The 20326-nt window shown below is 41.8% G+C and overlaps 1 protein-coding gene across 1 annotated transcript in view; it reads right to left on the bottom strand.

Moving 5' to 3' along the window:
• Positions 1 to 15019: 15019 nt before the first annotated feature.
• NIPBL (NIPBL cohesin loading factor) overlaps positions 15020 to 20326 on the bottom strand; it is a gene marked incomplete at both ends in the record, with an annotated part of 122576 nt that continues 117269 nt past the window's right edge. The window contains 3 exons of the mRNA XM_080694804.1: positions 15020 to 15385; positions 15936 to 16121; positions 18511 to 18685. Of these exons, the coding sequence (XP_080550930.1) occupies positions 15020 to 15385; positions 15936 to 16121; positions 18511 to 18685 (727 nt within the window). The remainder of the gene's footprint in view (positions 15386 to 15935; positions 16122 to 18510; positions 18686 to 20326) is intronic.

Raw genomic sequence — 20326 nt, 5'->3', positions numbered from 1 at the left:
CGTGGTGGAGATGTTTTGGTTGAAGCGACTTGAGGAGGACTTGATCCCCTGGCTTAAGGGCCTTGACTGCAGGGTGTGGAGCTGCTTCTTCAGTCCCAGGTTGGGGAAGATATCGGTCAGCATGTTCCCTAAGGAGGTGCCTTTCCTGATGACTGCAGTCAATATGGGATGTGGAGCTTCCAAGAAATGCCAAGGGCTTGTGCCACCTGTTGAGTAACCTTAGGAATAAAAGCTGGTACATTATCAGACTGTAAGAAATTGGGGAGTTCAAACTGAGGGATGATGTCCAAGCATAGGACATTGGCCACCATGCTGGCTGTCTCATCCTTTGAGGGAAAAGTCTCTACCCAACCTGTTAGGGTATCTACCATGGTAAGAAGATATTTTCGTTTTTTGTGTGAGAAGGCATATGGGTGAAGTCAATTTGCCAGTCCTGTCCTTGGGGAGAAACAGCAGTGCAAGTAGAACAGGAGGCACTGACTTTACTAATCAGCTGTTGCAGGAGGGGAGAATAAAACAAGGGGTTTAGGCTGGGCGTGGTGGCGCACGCTTGTAGTGGTGTCCCCACGCTTGGGAGGCAGAGACAGGAGGATCACACAGGTTCGAAGCCAGTCTCAGTGGCTTAGGAGACCCTGTTTCCAAATAAAAATATAAAAATAGGCCTGGGAGTGTAGCCCGGAGGTAGAAGGGTTTTCAGGAACCCCCATACCACCAAAAACAAAACAAAACAAAAAAAAACAAACAAGGGGTTTAGAAAATGTTTAAGTGCCGTAGGTCCCATGTGTAGGAAATTATGTATTAGGCTAATGACCACTTTGGCCTGAGCCTCAGGCAGAACAATTTTGTCCTGTAAAAGAGGGCCTATAGTGCATGGGCGATTGGTTTACCTGCTACCTTAAGAATTACCCTGGCCTGGCAAGGATGATTAAGGTTGAGAAGTCCGGCAGCTGTCAGTCTTTGGCCAGGCTGAGAAGGGCCAGCGGCGGGGCCTGGTCTGGAAGGGTGGGCCCCTGTGTTGAGGCACCTGGGACTCACTGCTTTTCCAAGGGCACGGTTCCAGTGGCCTTCTGGCTGCATGTCAGGCATGGTCTCATTGGTGGGCGTGGCTTTGCTGTGCTTGGGGCAGGCTCCTTGCTGTAGTTGTCGTGGCTGTCCTCCACCTCTAGGTGGCACTCCAGAGCGCTGAGCCTCCACTGCCAGCCTCAGGGCAGCTACCAGGGCTCGAGTTTGCAAATCTGCCCTTTGGTGAAGTTGGAATATAAGTTCTACCTCTGCCTGTTCCTTTTGGGAATTAAAGACTTTAAATGCCATGTTCACCAAATCTCGGCTAGGGGTCTGAGGCCATCCTCAGCCTTTCTTAAATTTTTGAATATCAAGGGCCAATTGCTCAATGAAATGGTTTGCCGACCCCACAGATCCTGCCTCAGTAGATGGATCTGAGCGGGTATAGAGGGTAAAAGTCTCCTGAAGCCAATTAAGAAAAATAGCTGGGTTTTCATCTGGATCTTGGGCGATTTCCTTAAGTTTATCATAATTAACTGCCTTATAGGAAGCAGCCCGCATGCCATCAAGAAGGCATAGTATCATACAGTCTCTCATTTTTAAGCCCTCATCCCCACCATCTGGGGTTGGCTGATACTTTCAGTGGGGATCTTTAGAACGTACTGCGGCCACTCCCATAGATAGTTAAATGAGCCTGGTCGGCTCATTCTTGGGCGGCCTTTACAAAACGATCCCGTTCACCCGGAGTTAAGGCAGAAGTTAAAATGACATTAGGATTCCTCCAGGATCCAATAAGCTTGGCGGCAATGGGGCCCAAGCAACTGTTGGCTGCGTGTTGCCTAGTGAAACGGGGGTTTCTTGAGAGAAAACCCGGCGAGTTCTTGTCTACAGTGAGCGAAGAATGACACCCGCAGACCTCAGGAAGGAGAGTAAAAGGTTTATTGAAAGCAGCAGGGAAGGGGGCAAGGGTGGCTGAACACCCCCAAAGAGGCTGGAACTCTGGGTCCAGCAGCTGCCTTCAGGACAATACTTGAGAGTAGCCCAAGCCAATTGCCTTCAGGCGCAGGCTGCTTTCTTCCAGAGTCCACGCGATCTGCCAGAAGGGAATAGAGAAAAGTGGCCGAACACCCCATAGGGGCGGTCGGAACTCCGGGGTCCAGTAGCTGCCTTCAGGGTCACTACCCGAGTGTCTCCCGAGCCAAGTGCCCATCAGTTGCAAACTACTTTCTCCCAGAGTCTACGCGATCTGCCAGAAAAGAGGTACAGGTCACCCCTAGGGGCCTGGCCAGCCATGATGTCCAGCAGAGGCCTTCAGATCACTACTCGAGAGTCGCCCGAGCCATGTGCCCTCAGATGCACTCTGCCTTCTCTCAGGGCCAACACGACCTGACCTGCGAGAGAGAGAATAGCTCCCCAAAAGGGGAGGGGGTCCTGAGCGGGAAAATCCCCCCTTTGCCATCCGACTGGCCAACGCCTGACCGCTTGCAAGTCCGTTTTTGGTTAGGGTGACTTTTGGGATTCCAAGGAGAATTTGCATAGGGTATTTGCAAGTCCTTTGAAGGGTCTCCTTTCATTCAGTAGGAGTGTCCGACTTGCTCTGTGCTGGCTCCTGGGTTTGTTGATTAGTAAACAGATGGCTTTGTGAAGCTCTGGCCTTCTTATCTCTGAGCCTTTGGAGTTTCAGGCGTTTGTCGCCCCTCAGGAAACTCAGGAAATTAACTTTTTTCTACCAAGTCCTTTTCCCTATCTGCCTATTTCCTTTCTATTTCCTCACTAGTGAGCGGCGGCAGCGGGGCCTGAGTGGCTGGTGGGTGCATGCCGCCCAGTGAGCCCGGCGCAGACTTGGGGCACACCCAGTCTAAAAAGACGTCTGGTCAGTCCATTTGAGGGCCAGGTCAGAGAGGAGAGATACAGAACAGAGAGAGAGAGAGAGAGAGAGAGAGAGAGAGAGAGAGAGAGAGAGAGAGAGAGAAATACAAAAGTCCTCCTGGTTTTCATGCACCAAATGTAACATTGAAATGGAGTTGGAGGGTTGCGAAGGAGGCAATCACCAGCCAAGTTATTGTGTGAGACCAGGCGTCTTTAATTAAGCAGCACCTTCGGGCGAGGCCTGCTGACCATGGGGAAGGGAGCCGATGACCAAGCAGCAGAGCCCTGCGGTCAGCAGAGTCGGTCAGTACTCATAGTCGGTGGCAGAGTCGCGTGGTCAGCGAGGACCTGATGGTATTTATATAGCTGGACCCTGGGGCGGGGCTAGCTGGTCTTCTTGCGCGGTGTGTGTAATCTCGCAACATCTCCGTCCACTCTGGCTTCTGGGGTTCCGTCTCCTGTCCCCACTGAGGGGTCCTGTGGGGGAAGGGAAGGGTCTGACCTATCAGCCGGCTCCTCCAAAATTCTTGAAGATGGAGGGGCAGGCCTTTTCTTACCTGCCTCCTACCCAGCACTTGAGGCCCCTCTCCTTTCCTGCTGGCCACTCAAGAGTCTCATTCAATTTTCAGTTCCATCTGAGCTGGAGTCTGGCTTCTGTCACCTCTAAAGTCACTTTCCTTAAGGTTACAATTTACATCTTAGCCTGTAAGGGTTGGAAGCCAATGCCCAGTAACATAGTGAGACCCTGTTTCAAAGTAAAAAAAAAAATGTCTGGGGGTATAGCTTGGAGGTAAATGTCCCTGGGTTCAATACCTAGTATCAAAAACAAAACAAAACAAAAGTAAAAAATAATATAGGGCCGGGTGTGGTGGCGCACGCTTGTAATCCCCACACTTGGGAGGAGGAGACAGGAAGATTGTGCAGGTTCAAAGCCGGCTGCACTGGCTTAAGAGACCCTGTTTCCAAATATAAAAAAGTATAAAATAGGTCTGGGAGTGTAGCCTGGAGGTAGAAGGGCTTCCAGGAACCCCAGTACCACAAATTAATAATAATAATAATAATAATAATAATAATAATAATATAGGGCTGGGGTATATCAAAGAGGTACAAAGCCCCTGGGTTCAATCCCCAGTATCACACACAATGCACAAAAATCGCATGCTAATTGACAGATGTAACATTAATTGTCCTTTTTGTATATTTCTCTCTACTCCTTCCTTAAACTTTTCCCTTTTCTTTGTGTGTGTGCGTGTGTACTGGGGATTGAACCCAGGGGCAATCTACCTCTGAGTTACATACACTCCTAGCCCGTTTTTTATTTTGAAATGGACTTGCTAGGTAGCTGAGAATCTCACCACTCGCTGAGGCTGGCATCAAATCTATGATCCTGTCTCAGTCTCCCAACTGCTGAGATTAATGGTGAGTGCCACCATGGTGGGCCCTTCTGTCCTCTCCTTGACATTCTCAAACATATATCCTGTGGAGCACTGAGCTTGCCAATCCCTTGCTTAAATCCCTTCAAATGCTCCCACATTCCAACAATCAGATCACCTTACTCCAGTGCCAATCCAAGCTGCACACGTATCGTTTGCTCTCTGTAGTATTCATCTTTTGATATTGTACTACAGCACACTGGTTCTTCATTTGTGTGGTACTGGGGTTTGAACCTGGAGGCATTCTACTTCCGAACTACATCCCCAGTATTATTTTTTTATTTATTTTTTTAAAACAGTGTCTTGCTAAATTGACAAGAGTTTCACTACTTGCTGAGGCTGGCCTGGAACCCCGGTCCTCCTGTCTCAGCCTCCCAAGTACTGGATTACAGGTGTGCGCCACCACGCCTGGCTTTGGGTTCCTCTATCCTGTTGCTGTTCCCGCTTTTAGGCAAGATTCCATCTCCATCTCCTCACTTTACTAGACATTTTGATGATCTAACTACAGGAACACATCACACACACACACACACACACACACACACACACACACACACACACACTAGCTATGAAGTTCTTTAAAGAAGCTCCCATTTACTAGGCCCATTGATTTTATTTACCAAACTTCATTTTACACTTTAAAAACACACAGCTTCAGACTTTTTTTTTCTTGTAGTACCATGGACTAAACACAGGGGTATTTTATCTCTGAGCCACACACCAACTTTTTGTTTGTTTGGAAACAAGGTCTTGTGAGGTTGTTGAGAGTCTCTCCTCGAACCTGTGATCCTCCTGTCTCAGACTCCTAAGTCCTGGAAATATAAGCATGGCCACCATGCCTGGCTTCAGACTATGCCTTCTTCAAAGTTACTGTTTTTTTAACCGATCCAAGTTTTAGTGCTCTATGTCAAGCCAGGTAATGTAGAAGATAATTAAAATAAAGATAGAACATAATAAAATAGTGTATTTTCCCTCTCCATTCGTCTAACAGGATGGCAGGCATCAGAAAACCTACAAATATAAAAGTGAAATTTCAACCGGGCATGGTAGCACACGCTTGTAATCCCAGCATTTGGGAGGCTGAGACAGAAGGATCTCCGTTCACGGACAGCCTCAGCTACTTAGCGAGGCCCTTTGCAACTCAGTAAGACCCTATTTCAAAATAAAGAACAAAAAAATAGGGCTGGGGGTGTAGTTCAGAGGTAAAATGCCCATCCCCAATACCATTCCCAGTAACACACACACACACACACACACAATCTTCTGAAAAGATATATAAAAATCAACAAGCTGGGCATGGTGGCGCACACTTGTAATCCCCGCGTTTGGGAGGCAGAGACAGGAGGATCACGCAGGTTCGAAACCAGCCTCTCTGGCTTAAGAGACCCTGTCTGGGAGTGTAGCCCAGAGTTAGAAGGGCTTCCAGGAACCTCAGAACCACCAAAAAAAAAAAAAATCAACAAAATTTAGTCATTGCCTGGCATGGTGGCACACACCTATAATCCCAGTAGTTGGGAGGTTGAGATAGAAGAATCACACATTTGAGACCAGTATATGGCAAATAAAAAGGGCTGAGGGTATATAGCTCAGACATAGATTGTTCTGGGGTTCAATTCTCAGCACCTCCCTCCCCACAATTAGTCATTAAGGAGCCTATATTCATACCTTGTCAGGGCACTAAATAAAAACTTCTTAGCCTGGTATGGTGGCACATACCTGTAATCCCAGGATTTGGAAGCCCGAGACAGGAGAGACAGGAGGATTAAAGGTTCAAGGCCAGTGCTCTGTAAATCCTGTTTCAAAATTAAAAGGAATGGTGTACCTTAGAAGTAGAACACCTCTGGATTCAATCCTGTTTCTCTCTCTCTCTCTCTCTCTCTCTCTCTCTCTCTCTCTCTCACACACACACACACTTTCTAGGATAAAGCTTTCTCTTTTCCTTTCTTTTTTTTTTTTTTTTTTTTTTTGGTGGTACTGGGTTTCCTGGAAGCCCTTCTACCTCTCCGGGCTACACTCCCAGACCTATTTTTACATTTTTATTTGGAAACAGGGTGTCCTAAACCAGTGCGTGTGACTGGGTTCGAACCTGTGCGATCCTCCTGTCTCTGCCACCCAAGCGTGGGGATTACAAGAGTGCACCACCACGCCTGGCTAAAAGCTTTCTTATAAGAACAAGTGATACTTACTCTAGTACTAAGTAGGTGTGCAGCTTGTGGGTCTCATTTAATCTTTTAGCCCCAATTGTACTTTCTTAAACATTCAAGCCGGTGTTGTGGTGCATACTTTAATCCCAGCACTTGGGAGGCTGAGACAGGATGATCTCGGGTTTCCAGCCAGACTCAGCTACTTAGTGAGGCCTCTGCAACTCAGTGAGACCCTGTTTCAAAATAAAGAATAAAAACTAGGACACGCTGGGCGTGGTGGCGCAAACTTGCAATCCCGGCATTTGTGAGGCTGAGACAGGAGGATCACAGTTCGCAGACAGTCTCAGCTACTTAGTGAGGTACTTTGCAACTCAGTGAGTCCCTGTTTCAAAATAATGAATAAAAAATAGGGCTTGGGGTGTAGCTTGGAGGTAGAATGCCCTGGGTTCCATCCCAGGACTGCAAAACAAAACAAAACAAAACAAAACAAACAAAAACAAAATAAAACATTCAAGCCTGATGTAGTGGTGTACACTTTTACATTTTTATTTGGAAACAGGGTGTCCTAAACCAGTGCGTGTGACTGGGTTCAAACCTGTGCGATCCTCCTGTCTCTGCCACCCAAGCGTGGGGATTACAAGAGTGCACCACTCTTGTGAGACAGGGGGATCACAGGTTCACAGCCAACCTTAGCTACTTAGTGAGACCCTTCGCAACCTAGTGAGACCCTGTTTCAAAATAAATAATACAAATAGGAAATAGGAGCTGGGGGTGTAGCTTGGAGGAAAAATGCTCCTGGGTTTAAGCCCAGTACCACAAAACAAACAAGCAAACAAACAATCAAACAATATACCCTTCGCAACCTAGTGAGACCCTGTTTCAAAATAAATAATACAAATAGGAAATAGGAGCTGGGGGTGTAGCTTGGAGGAAAAATGCTCCTGGGTTTAAGCCCAGTACCACAAAACAAACAAGCAAACAAACAATCAAACAAATAAATAAGAGATTCAGCTGCACCTGGTGTCACACACCTTTAATCCCAGTATTTGAAAGGATGAGACAGGAGGATCACAGGTTCATGACCAGCCTCAGCAACTTAGTGAGACCCTCTTTAAAAATAAATAATAACAAAAACTTGATGAATAAAATCCAAAACAGAGAGAAAAACAGGCATCACTACTAAAACTCTGTGTGTGTGTGTGTGTGTGTGTGTGTGTGTGCATGTGTGCGTGTGTGTGTTGGGGATTGAACCCAGAGACATTCTACTTTTGAGCTACATCTCCAGTCAGATTTTTTCTTTTAAAAACAGGGTCTTTCAGGGTGTGGTGGCGCACGCTTGTAATCCCTGCAATGCGAGGCGGAGATAGGAGGATTGTGCAGGTTTGAAGCCAGCCGTGCTGGCTTAGGAGACCCTGTTTCCAAATAAAAATATAAACAATAGGTGTCTGGGAGTGTAGCCTGGAGGTAGAAGGGTTTCCAGGAACCCCAGTGTCACCAATAAATACATAAATAAATATTACAAAAATGAAATAGGGCTGGGATTATAATTTGGAGGTAGTATGCTCTTGGCTTCAATCCCCAGTGCCAAAAAAACCAAAAAACAAAAAACAAAAAACAAAGGGTGGTAGTTAGGTGTGATGACTCACACTTGTAATCCCAGTATTTGAGGCTGAGACAGGAGGATCAAAGGTTTGCAGTCTCAGCAACTTAGTGAGATTCTGTTTTAAAAAAATAAGTCCTTGGGTTCAGTCCCCAGTAAACACACACACACACACACACACACACACACACACACACACACACACGGAAGGGTGGTGCTGGGAGTAGTGGTAGTATACACCTTGTAATTCCAGTAACTTGTAAGGCTGAGACAGGATGATGGCAAGTTCTAGGCTGGCCTTAGCAATTTGGCAAGGCCTTCAGCATTTGAGAGCATTTAAAATATTTTTTAGGTACTGAGGATGGAACTCAGGGGCATTCTACCTCTGAGCTACACCTCCAGCCCTATTTTTATTCTTTATTTTGAGAAAGGGTCTTATTGAATTGCAAAGGACCTAAGTAGCTGAGGCTGTCCATGAACCACGATCCTCCTGTTTCAGGCTCCCAAATGCTGGGGTTACAAGTGTGCGCCACCATGCCTGGCTTTTATTTATTTTTGAGGTACTAGGGATGGAACCCAGGGACATTCTACCTCTGAGCTACACCCCAGACCTATTTTATAGTCTATTTTTATTTTTATTTTTTGTGGTACTGGGGGTGGAACCCAGGGGCTTTTCTACCTCTGGGCTATACTCCCAGACCTATTTTTTAATATTTTATTTAAAAACAGGGTCTCACTAAGTTGCTGAGAACGTAAGTAGCTGAGGATGGCTTTGAAACTGTGCAATCCTCCTGTCTCTGCCTCCCAAGTGCTGGGATTACAAGCATGAGCCACCACGCCCCACTTTTTTTTTTTTTTTTTAAGCAGGGTCTCACTGAGTTGCAAAAGGCCTCAGTAAGTAGCTGAGGCTGTTTGCAAACGGAGATCCTCCTGTATCAGCCTTCCAAATGCGGGATTACAAGCAAACGCCACCACGCTTGGCAGCATTTAAAATACATAAACAAATAAATGCCGAGAGTATAGCTCAGATGTAGGATGGCACTAGGTCCAATCCTCAGTAAACACAGACACACACAGACACACTTAGCAAGAGCATTTCAAAACTTAAAAAAAGGGCTCTGTGTGGTGGTGATGGTGGTGAGGTATGGCTTAAAGAATGCCTTGGCTCAATCCCTAGTACCAAAAACAAAACAGTAAAAGGTGGCTGGGTAATCCTCGTATTTGGGAGGGTGAGAATGAAGGATTCATTCTTGGGTTCAAGGTCAGTAGAACCTGTCTCAAAATAAAAAACAAAAAGGGTTAGGGAGCCAGGTGCTGGCACACCTTTGTAATCCCAGTACTTGAGAGGCTGAGACGGGCAGATCCAAGTTTGTAGCTAGTCTCAGTAGTTTAGCCAGGCCGTCCACAACTGAGAACCTGTTTCAAAATAAAGAAGTAAGAGCCAGGCATGGTGGCGCACGCTTGTAATCCCAGCATTTGGGAGGCTGAGACCGGAGGATCACAGTTCACAGACAGCCTCAGCTATTTAGTGAGGCCCTCTGAAACTTAGTGAGACGCTGTTTCAAAATAAAGAATAAAAAATAGGGTAGGAGGTGTGGCTTGGAGGTTGAATGCCCCTGGGTTCCATCCTCAGACCCTCAAAATAAAATAAAATAAAATAGGGCTGGGGAAGGGGAGTAAAATGCTCCTAGGTTTAACCCTCAGTACAAAAAAAACAAAAACAAAAACAAAAAACAACAACAAAAAAACCCCACAAAACAAAGCAAGCAGAAGCCAGGCGTGGTGTTGCATGCTTGTAATCCCAGCATTTGGGAGGCTGAGACAGGGAGATCACGGTTCCCAGACAGCCTCAGCTACTACTTAGTGAGGCCCTTTGCAACTCAGTGAGACCCTGTTTCAAAATAAAGAATAAAAAAATAGGGCCAGAAACGTAGCTTGGAGGTAGAATATCCCTGGGTTCCATTCCCAGTATGGAAGGAAAAAAAAAAAAAAAAGTGCTAGGAATGTAGCTCAGTAGAGTGCTGAGTACAATACCTAGTATCTCTCTCTCTCTCATAGGGCTTCTATGACCACTTAGTTAATGAATACATAAACTGCAATTTTCAGTGACCTATCACACCAGCTTTGCATTCAATTATTTCTCAAAGAGGGCCAACAGAACAAGGTGCGTATTTAGAAAACAAAATATAAATAACATTAGTGTAATAAAATATGCCTATGGCAAAAATGACCTAGGAATTAAATAAACTTTAGTTTTAGGATGAGTACTCAAACAGCAAAAGGTGCAAGCAAGTTCTTTGGGGAATGCTGAGCACTGAATCCAGAGCCTCAAGCATGTTATACACGGGCTCTACTCTTGAGCTATATACCCAGGCCCAAGGAGGGCTTTTATAGTGCATAAATTACTAGCAATTACATCAAGTGGGCAATCTGATGAGTTGTATATTTTATTCTTAAATTCTGTATCAATAGTTCTAAAGCAAGGCGTGGTGGCGCATGCTTGTAATCCCAGCATTCGGGAGGCTGAGACTGGAGGACTGCAGTTCGTGGATAGCCTCAGCTACTTAGTGAGGCCCTCCACAACTTAGTGAGACCTTGTTTCAAAATAACAAAATAAAAAAATAGGTCAGGGGTGTAGATCAGAGGTCAAATGCCCCTGGGTTCCATCCCCAGACCTGCAAAACAAACAAACAAACAAACAAACAAACAAACAAAAAGTTCTAAAGTTGTTGATCACCTCAACATTAAAATGTACCAACCATAGCCAGGCATGGTGGCACACACTTGTAATCCCTGAGCTTGGGAGGCTGAGACAGGAGGATGGCACGGGTTCGAAGCCAGCCTCAGCTACTGAGTGAGGCTCTCAGCAACTTAGTGAGACCCTGTTCCCAAATAAAGTATAAAATAGGTCTGGGAGTATAGCCCGGAGGTAGAAAAGCCCCTGGGTTCTACCCCCAGTACCACACACATACACACACACACACATACACACACAAAACAAAATAAAATGTACTAACCAGGTAGTCTATGCAACAAAAAGTGGTGCATTTGACAACCACATTATTTCTCTGGTTAGGTTTACTTTTTAAATAAAAATGTGATAAATCTGCTTGTTAATCATGAAATCCATTTGGCAAAAATTGGCCTGACTTACCTGTAATTCATGAAATAAACTACAGCTGCCTAAAATTATTAGGAATCAAAATACTCAACATTATCAGGAGAGGAGCTATACTTTTCTCTAATATGGGTATAATGGCGTATACCTCTAATCCCAGTACTTGGGGTGCTGAGACAGGAGGATCTCAGATTCAAGGCCAGCATGTGGTAATTTAGTGATACTGTTTCAAAATAAAAAATAAAAAAATTAGGCTGGAGTGTAGCTCAAAGGTAGAAAGCCACTGGGTTCAATTCCTAGTACCACAAAAATAAAAACTTAAAGCTCAGCATCTCATCTATTTGAATTTACTGTCATGTATATTTTGAAAAAAAAAAAAAAAGTTTAAAAACTAGATGCTGCCGGGCGTGGTGGCGCACGCTTGTAATCCCTGCGCTTTGGAGGCTGAGACAGGAGGATTGCGCAGGTTCAAAGCCAGCCTCAGCTACTTGGTGAGGCTCTCAACAACTTAGTGAGACCTTGTTTCCAAATAGAGTATAAAATGGGTCTGGAAGTATAGCCCGGAGGTAGAAAGCCCCTGGGTTCCACCCCAGTACAACCAAAAAACACAAAACAAAAAAATAAAAACACACACACACACAACAACAACAACAAAAAAAACTAGACGCTGGCCCGACATGTAATCTGTAATAGCAGTACTTAGGAAGCTGAGGCAGGAGGATCACAGGTTTTTTTTTTTTTTTTTTTTTTTTTTTAAAGCTGGGCATCGGGAGGCTGAGACAGGAGGATCTCAGTTCTCAGATAGCCTCAGCTACTTAGTGAGGCCCTTTGTAACTTAGTGAGACCTTGTTTCAAAATAAAGAATAAAAAAATAGTGCTGGGGGTGTAGCTCAGAAGTAGAAGGCTCTTGGGTTCCATTCCCAGTGCAAAAACAAAACAACAGAAAACTGACCTGGGGTATATAGTTAGGAGGTAGAATGCATGCACCTGGGCTCAATTTCTAGTAACACACACACACACACACACACACACACACACACACACACACACACACACACCCCAAAGTTAGAATAAGAGACAATTTGAATAAGAAAATGTTACAATGTCATATTAGTATATCAAAAAATGAAGAGGAACTTAAAAACTTTTTTTTTTGATTTGTTTTTGGGTTCTAGGGCGTTAACAGAGGGCCTTGTATATGAAACATTCTACCACTGAGCTACATTCATAGCCCTGAAAGCTTCTATTCCAAATATATCTTTTTTCCAATACAAGTCAATAAAACATGATTACTACAGATTAAGATTAATCTATAGTAATTAATCGTAAGTAGATTATGGATAAACTCCATCAATTCCTGACATACTAAAAAAGTTTGATTTTGCATATTTGACTGTCAAGACCTAAATGTTAAGTGTTAAGACAAAAAACAACAAAAAATCCCACAAAACTTTCCTTTTCCCCTCAGTGCTGGGAAATCAAACCCAGACCCTCAAGCATGCTAAGCAACTGCACTATCACCGAACTACATCACTAACCTTTAAAAAAATTCACCTGAGAGATCTTCAACTTTCTGAAAACTTCAGCTATACATGTAAGAGTCAAGTCATATTCATTATATCGATATTCATCTTACACTAATAAGATATCAGAGCTTAGACTATACCGAAAATTCCCAAACTTACAATCCCTAAAATTCACCTAAAGCAGGAAGCAGCAATTCATCTGTGTCCCACTGAGGTAATAGAAGGCGTGCTACTGTGCACTCTACTTCCTAAAGCTTACTTTAAGTAGAATTCCCAAGTACTTATGTTCCGTGGATCTTGTAGGAACTGGTTTATTCTCAATAGAGACCTACCATAATACCTGATGTTCAATTAAGAGTAGTGAGACACAACTGTGTCAATTTCAGATTTAAATCCCTATTCTGACCTTGATTAAAAAATAACTAAACCCTCTGAGCTCGTCTTCATCATCTACAAAATGGGGGATAAAATATTTAATTAGTAGAGTTTATGTGAGAATTAATGACGGCATCAACCATCATCACAGTAATTGAAATTATTTTTCTTCACTCACATTTTTATTCTTTAGAACTTTCTAGACTAGACTTTATATTTTTCTCTAACTGCTATCTTATTCTTATTGCTATATTATTATTGTCTTCATAAACTACCTGGAATTCACTGCTGATATAAACAAACTTCACAGAGGAAAAGCCCATTCTAGTTATGTCCAAAAGTTCACAGTAAAAGGGAAGGGAACATGCAATTATGAGGGAAAAAGTGAAAACATTTCCTTCAAGAAAGCATCATGAAAGAATTCCACATAGGAAATAGATCCTGAAAAGTTATTTTCATAGTGGTTTAATAGGTATTCACAAAAAGGTATTTTGTGGCATTCATTGTTCCTCACATATTGAATACCTTCATTTGCTTGCCAGATTCATAAAACTTAGCATTTTAGAGGTCATTTTTTCAAAGTGATTTAAAAGTAGGTACACATTAAAAAAATAAACGTGAAACAGACCTCATGCACTGTAAATTTGAGACATTCCTATTATTGAGTGTTGACTACGCAAATCTAAGGTTAAATACCCTCCCCTTCCAATTTAATAGAAGTATTTGTAGTAACTAATGTATAAATGATAAGTGCCCCCAAATACGTATGATAAAACTTTAGAATAGAAAATGAATAAATATCCCAACTAGTAAAATTACTCTTTCAGCATTAAAAAATAATCTGTGAAAAGTGTGTGTAACTATGAAGTGTCATTCATATTAATTCTATTTCTAAAATAACATGACATCACTTTAAGAGAAATGCTGTTTTTCCAAAATAGCAGAATTGTTACCTTCCCCAGGTTTAAAAAATAAATATTATCATCATGACATCACTAGAAAGAAATTGAAGCATACAAGGAATAAACTATAGTTTCTTTTTATATCAAAATGTACTCTTGAAAATGTGTTTGGCACAGTGCTAAATCATATAGTTAATACTAAATATTGCAGGATACAATAAAACCCTGGAGTTAATTGTTTACACCCTCTTATGGGAATGAAAATAATAGATACCAATTATTCAGAAGTCAGCCTATACAAACTGTATAAACAATATTTTATGTTTTGCTTTGAAAACCAGTGATATAATAAATTTTACATAAAAGACTGCAAAATAATATAAATGGATTTAAACAGATCTTTACAATAAGAAATTCAAATGGAAACAGACAAGTAACAAAGAGAAGTAAAAAAATTTATTGCAGTATTCGCTCCTCCAGATTGCCTGGGGGATCCCTTTTCTTGTATTGTTTTCAGGGTGACCTAATACAACAAAATCTACATTTACAAAAACTCCTTCTGCAGATAGGTCATAGATACTGCATGCTTTTTTTTTTTCAACAGAATAAATTATATATCCAGGAGATTCTGCCATTTTACAGCCTGGAAAAAACAATGCTTCCCTGGAAACTGGGCTAAGCTAAAGAAAGCCATCCGCTGCTAGGTTAAACTCCAAGAACACTTTATTAAGAACATTAACAGACTAATTTCCAACATTCACTTGTTTATTTTTTTAAACAGAAAGTTTTTTCCAAGATATAAACAATTTTTGTTAAACTATAATACAGTGGGAGTAAAAATGAACTGAGAATCTGTTTCTGCTGCACAACAGCGAAGGGAGCTCCCACAAAAATGTTTGCCCAACATTTCCTTCTTTTGTTCCTGCATCCCAGGTTCCACTCTTACTCTTCAAAAAATTGATTTTTTTTTTTTTTGCCAGAATGTTGATATTTCAAGTTTTTCTGCCTTTTAAAAAAATTCCTGTAAATTTGGCTGCATGTACAAATTCATTAGCTGGAAGTTCCATCCTTGGCGGCATACAGGGATCGTAAAGTCTGAACAACTTTATTAGTCAGCTTATTAGCACTCGTTAGAGCAATTTTTTTGTAAATAATGTCTGACTCTTTAATAGTGTCTACCCAAGGCACCAGTTTGCGGCCGTCACGGCGCTTAGCCTCAGTCCAGGAGCCACTGTAGGAGCCTGCCATCCACTGAACACTGAAGCCACTGCTGGTTTTCTGTACTACTCTTGCAATTTGTGGTCGATCTTTGTACTTTGGACAGCAAATAGCGATGACATCCATGACGTCAACACTTTCATTCATCTGTGCTGCCAACTCCGTAGAGTCTGAATTTCGTTTTGACCTTCTCAATGACTAAAACATTGGGAGGGGGGAAAAAAGACCAAGTGTTACACAAAAGAATTTTAGTGAAATTATTGTTTTTATTGCTTTTAATCCCTTGACGCCGGGAGTTGGGATTTCCCAGCACACTTCCATTGCCGGCAATGAGACGCACCGTGACCGCCAGCGCCAAGGGGTTAACATATACTTGTAAAACCATATAACTCTTAATTTGTACCCGTGTCTTTACTCTTGATATAAAATTATATATACATATGAACCATAAAGCTACATAAAACTTAGCAACAATAAAAAGGATAACACACATTAATACAATCCAAAGAAAAATTAATAACCCTTTATACTGGATATATCTCATTTCTTTTTTTTTTATTATATTTTATGTTAAACTTTCTACAAAAGGATGTATAAATGGTTAGGTAGAGAATCTCTATCTACAAAATGTTTTCTTTTATAAGTATTACATTACTTGGTGTACATTTAATAGACTGACATATATAAGCACATAAAAATCATTTTACGTAATACGCTGCGAAATACGTTGACTCCTCCTCCGCCTCACCCCTGAAGTGCCTCCTCCTCTATCCTCCCCATCACTTTCATCATCTTCTGTCTCTGCTGTATTATTTTTAGGGCTGCCTCCTCCAAGCAGCGAGGTAATTGCTTTATTCCGAGCATTTGTGCTAGCTGACACCTCTCCTTCTTCCTCTTCTTCATCAGGGTCTAGGTGTTCCATGAGAAGTTTGAACTATCAAAAACAGATATTAATTCAGAGTTTTAAGTAAATATTTCAAACAAGATAGTCAAATTTCTAAATATTTCCTAGGGCAGCAGTGGGTGAAAGAGACTACAGCACTGTCCAAATTAAGGGTTGGTAAACAGGGCCAGATAGTAAATATTTTTGTGTTTGTAGGCCATATGATCTCTGTCACAATTATACAACCCTGCAACTGTTGCATAAAAGCAGTTATAGACTGAGCATGGCTGTTTTTTTAAAAAAAGCAGGCAATGAACTGGATTTGGCCCATTAAGTCTCATTACCCAGGTGACAATAGGTACTGTTAGACACCGTTCAGTTCTCTGCCCTCTTTGTTTTTTGATAAGAAAGTACAAGAGGAAGCAAAGGATGGTGAAAAACTTTAAATGAGAACTAAAAGATTTTTATTTTTTGTGGTAATGGGGATTGAACCCAGAGGCATTCTACCTCCAAGTCATATCCCAAACCTTATTTTTTCTGGTACTAGAGGTAGAACCCAGGAGCACTCTACCTCTGAGCCACATCTTCATTTCTATTTTATTCTTTTATTTTGAAACAGGGTGTCACTAAGTTGCTGAGGCTGGCCATGAATCTGAGATCCTCTTGTCTCAGCCTCCCAAGTAGTGGGATTACACGTGTACAACAGCCAGCTTTATTTTTTATTCAAAACAAAACAAACTCTCCCCTAAGTTGCTGAGGCTGTTCTTAAACCTGTAAGAACAGCCTCTCAAGTACTGGGATTACAAGTGTGCTCTGCCACATGTGGCGAGAAATGAGATTTTTAAAAATTCAGAGTATAAAGACAGGAGGATCTCAGGTTCATGGCCAGCCTCAGATACTTAGTGAAACCCTGTTTAAAGACTAAAAATATTTTAAAATTCTAATCAACATAATAATTTTAAATGTACAGTTCATTGGTATCAAGTACATTCATAATGTGTGACCATCATCACTATCCATTTCCAGAACCCTTTTATCATTGTTTTTTTTTATTGGTGCATTGTACTCATACATCGTAATGGGATGCAAGAAATACATGCACACATCACCCAATTAGCCCTTACCCAGTCCCCATCCTGGTCCCTCCCCTGTCATGTTTGGCTTAGTGATTCCATTTATCATTCTAAACAGAAGCCCTGTACTCACTGAACAGTCTACCTTATCTGTCCTGCCTCTTGGCCCCTGGCAACCTTAATTTTATTTTTTCTTAATGAATTCAGATATACATACACAGACACACACACACACACACACAGACACACACACACGTGTGTGTTTTCCTGAGGATTCAACCCAGGGGCATTTTACTTCTGAGCAATACCCCCAGCCTTTTTTAATTTTTTTTTTTTTTTTTTTTTTTTTTGTGGTACTTGGAATAGAACCCACAGGTTTCTACATCCAGGCTACACTTCCAGGCCTATTTTTTATTTTATTTGGAAACAGGGTCTTACTAAGTTGCTGAGATCCTCACTAAGTAGCTGAGGGTGGCTTCAAACCTGCACAATCCTCCTGTCTCAGCTTCCCAAAAAATGGGATTACAAGCGTGGGTCACCATGCCTGGCTCCCAGCCTTTTTATAAATTAAAAAAAAAAAAAAATTTTTTTTTTTTTTTTAAATAGGTCTTGCTAGATTGTTGAGAGCCTAAGTTGCTGAGGCGTGTCTCACTTACTTAGGTTAATATATACATCCTTGTGTGTGATTATATATATATACACACACACACATATATATACACACACATACATATATATATGTATATATTATGCTTGCTTGTATTTCTCATGAACAAATATAAGGTTAGCCGGGTGTGGTGGCACACGCTTGTAATCCCAGCATTTGGGAGGCTGAGACCTGGAAGATCGTGGTTCACAGACAGCCTCAGCTACTTAGTGAGGCCCTCTGCAACTCAGTGAGACCCAGTTTCAAAGTAAAGAATAAAAAATAGGGCAGGGGGTGTAGCTCAGAGGTCAAATGCCCCTGGGTTCCATCCCCAGACCCGCAAAAAAAAAAAAAAAAGAATATGGTAATATTGGTTGCCAAAAAGGAGAATAGAGTGGCCAAAGGAGGTAGAGAATAGCTGTTTGTGGTTTTACTTTTATGAGATGTAAATCATGTAATACACTGATTTAAAAATACACACATACATAGTTTCTCTAATATTTCATTTTCTGGTAAAATAAAATTATTAGTGGGTTGTTGTTTTCTAAGACAAAATAATTATGATGCAGTGGGTGCAAAAGGAGAGTCAGACTTAAAAGTGTCTCATTAAAAACCACAAATGGTAGCTCATGGAGCTTACATTCAATATAAATAAAATAGCTCTCTCCCCAAAATGTACTTTTTGAAGAAGTTATCATGTGAAGGAAATTTTGCTACTTACATCTAGATACTGTTTTACTATACTCCTCTTCACATCTTCGGTGATTTTGGAATTGGCCATATCACTCCGCAGGAAGTCCAGTGTTTGTTTTGGATGAAAATGAACTCCTGTTTTTCGGTTAATCGCTTTGTCATATACTTTTGCAGATTCTGATGGAGAGTATTTCTGAATCTTACTGTTTTGGAAACACAAGATCAAAGATTCTAAAATATTTTCAGGTACTCATATTTAAATTAATTTTAGTTACATTTTACTTATTAACAAACTTATTTATATTAGTGCTGGGGATTGAATCCAGGGGCATTCTACTTCTGAGCTACACCCGCAGACCCATTTTTTAAACTTTTTTTGTGATACTGGAGATTGAACCTAGGGGCATTCTACTTCCGAGCTATACCCTCAGCCCTATTTTATTTTATTGCAGTACTGGGGATGGAATCCAGGGGCATTCTACCTCCGAGCTACACTCCCAGCCCTAGTTTCTACTCTTTGTTTTGAAACAGGGTCTCACTGATTTCGAAGGGCCTCACCAAGTAGCTGAGGCTGTCCTTGAACCATGATCCTCCTGTCTCAGCCTCCCAAATGCTGGGATTACAAGCATGCCCCACCATGCTTGGCTCCTAAGCCATCTTTTATATTCTTGATTTTAAAACAGGGTCTCACTAAGTTGCAGAGGGCCTCACTAAGTAGCTGAGGCTGGCCTCGAACCTGATACTCCTATCTCAGTCTCCAAAGTACTGGGATTAACTGTGCATCACCACATCCAGCCTATTTTATTTTTTAATCTCAAATTGGCCTCAAAAACCTATGAACTTACTGTCTCAGCCTCCCAAATACTGGAATTACAGGTGTGTGCCACTGTATCCAAAGCTTTTTACAAACTTGATTTATAATGTTTTTTTTTTTTTTTTTTTTTGGTGGTACCAGGCATGGAACCCAGGGACATTATACTGTCAAGCTACACCCCCAGCCCAATTTTTTTTAGTCTTTTTTATTTTTGAAACAGGGTCTTACTGAGTTGCAAAGGGCCTAGATAAGTAGCTGAGGTTGTCCTTGAACTGTGATCTTCCTGTCTCAGCCTCCTGAATGCTGGGATTACCAGTGTGCACCATCATAAATCTTTTTTTTTTATAAAAGCCTATTTTTTATATTTTTATTTGGAAACAGTATCTCTTAAACCAGGGAGTCTGTCTTCGAACCTGCCGGATCCTCCTGTCTCTGCCTCCCAAGCGTGGGGATTAAAAAACAGGAGGATGGGACAGGTTCGAAGACAGCCTCCCTGGTTTAAGAGACACTGTTTCCAAATAAAAATATATATATAAAAAAAAAGGTGTCTGGGAGTGTAGCCCGGAGGTAGAAGGGTTTCCAGGAATCCCAGTACCACAAAAAAAACCGAAACCAATAAAATAAGTCCTTTAATTTGTAATGCATTACCAGCAAGACAGAATATTTTTTCTTCTTTTCAATATGTAAAATAATAAAACCAGGCGTGGTGGTGCACACTTGTAATCCCAGCACTTGGGAGGCTGAGATAGGAGGATCGTACAGATTCGAAGCCAGCCTCAGCTACTTAGTGAGGTTCTCAGTAACTTACTGACACCCTGTTTCCAGATAAAATATAAAATAGGTTTGGGAGTACAGCCCAGAGGTAGAAGGACCCAGGGTTCCAACCCCAGTACCACACACACACACACACACACACACAAAGTAAAAACTTAAATTGTGAGGTATTACATAGTGAAATATTATCTAACAACAAAAGGAACCAAACTCCTTTTCTGGTGCTGAGGTGGAACCCAGGGCCTTATGTTTGTTT

Source organism: Muscardinus avellanarius (genome assembly GCF_963383645.1).
Source record: "Muscardinus avellanarius genome assembly, chromosome: 1".
NCBI lineage: Eukaryota > Metazoa > Chordata > Mammalia > Rodentia > Gliridae > Muscardinus > Muscardinus avellanarius.
Note: the sequence above shows the minus strand (reverse complement) of the source record. Positions and strands in the feature narration are given on the sequence as shown.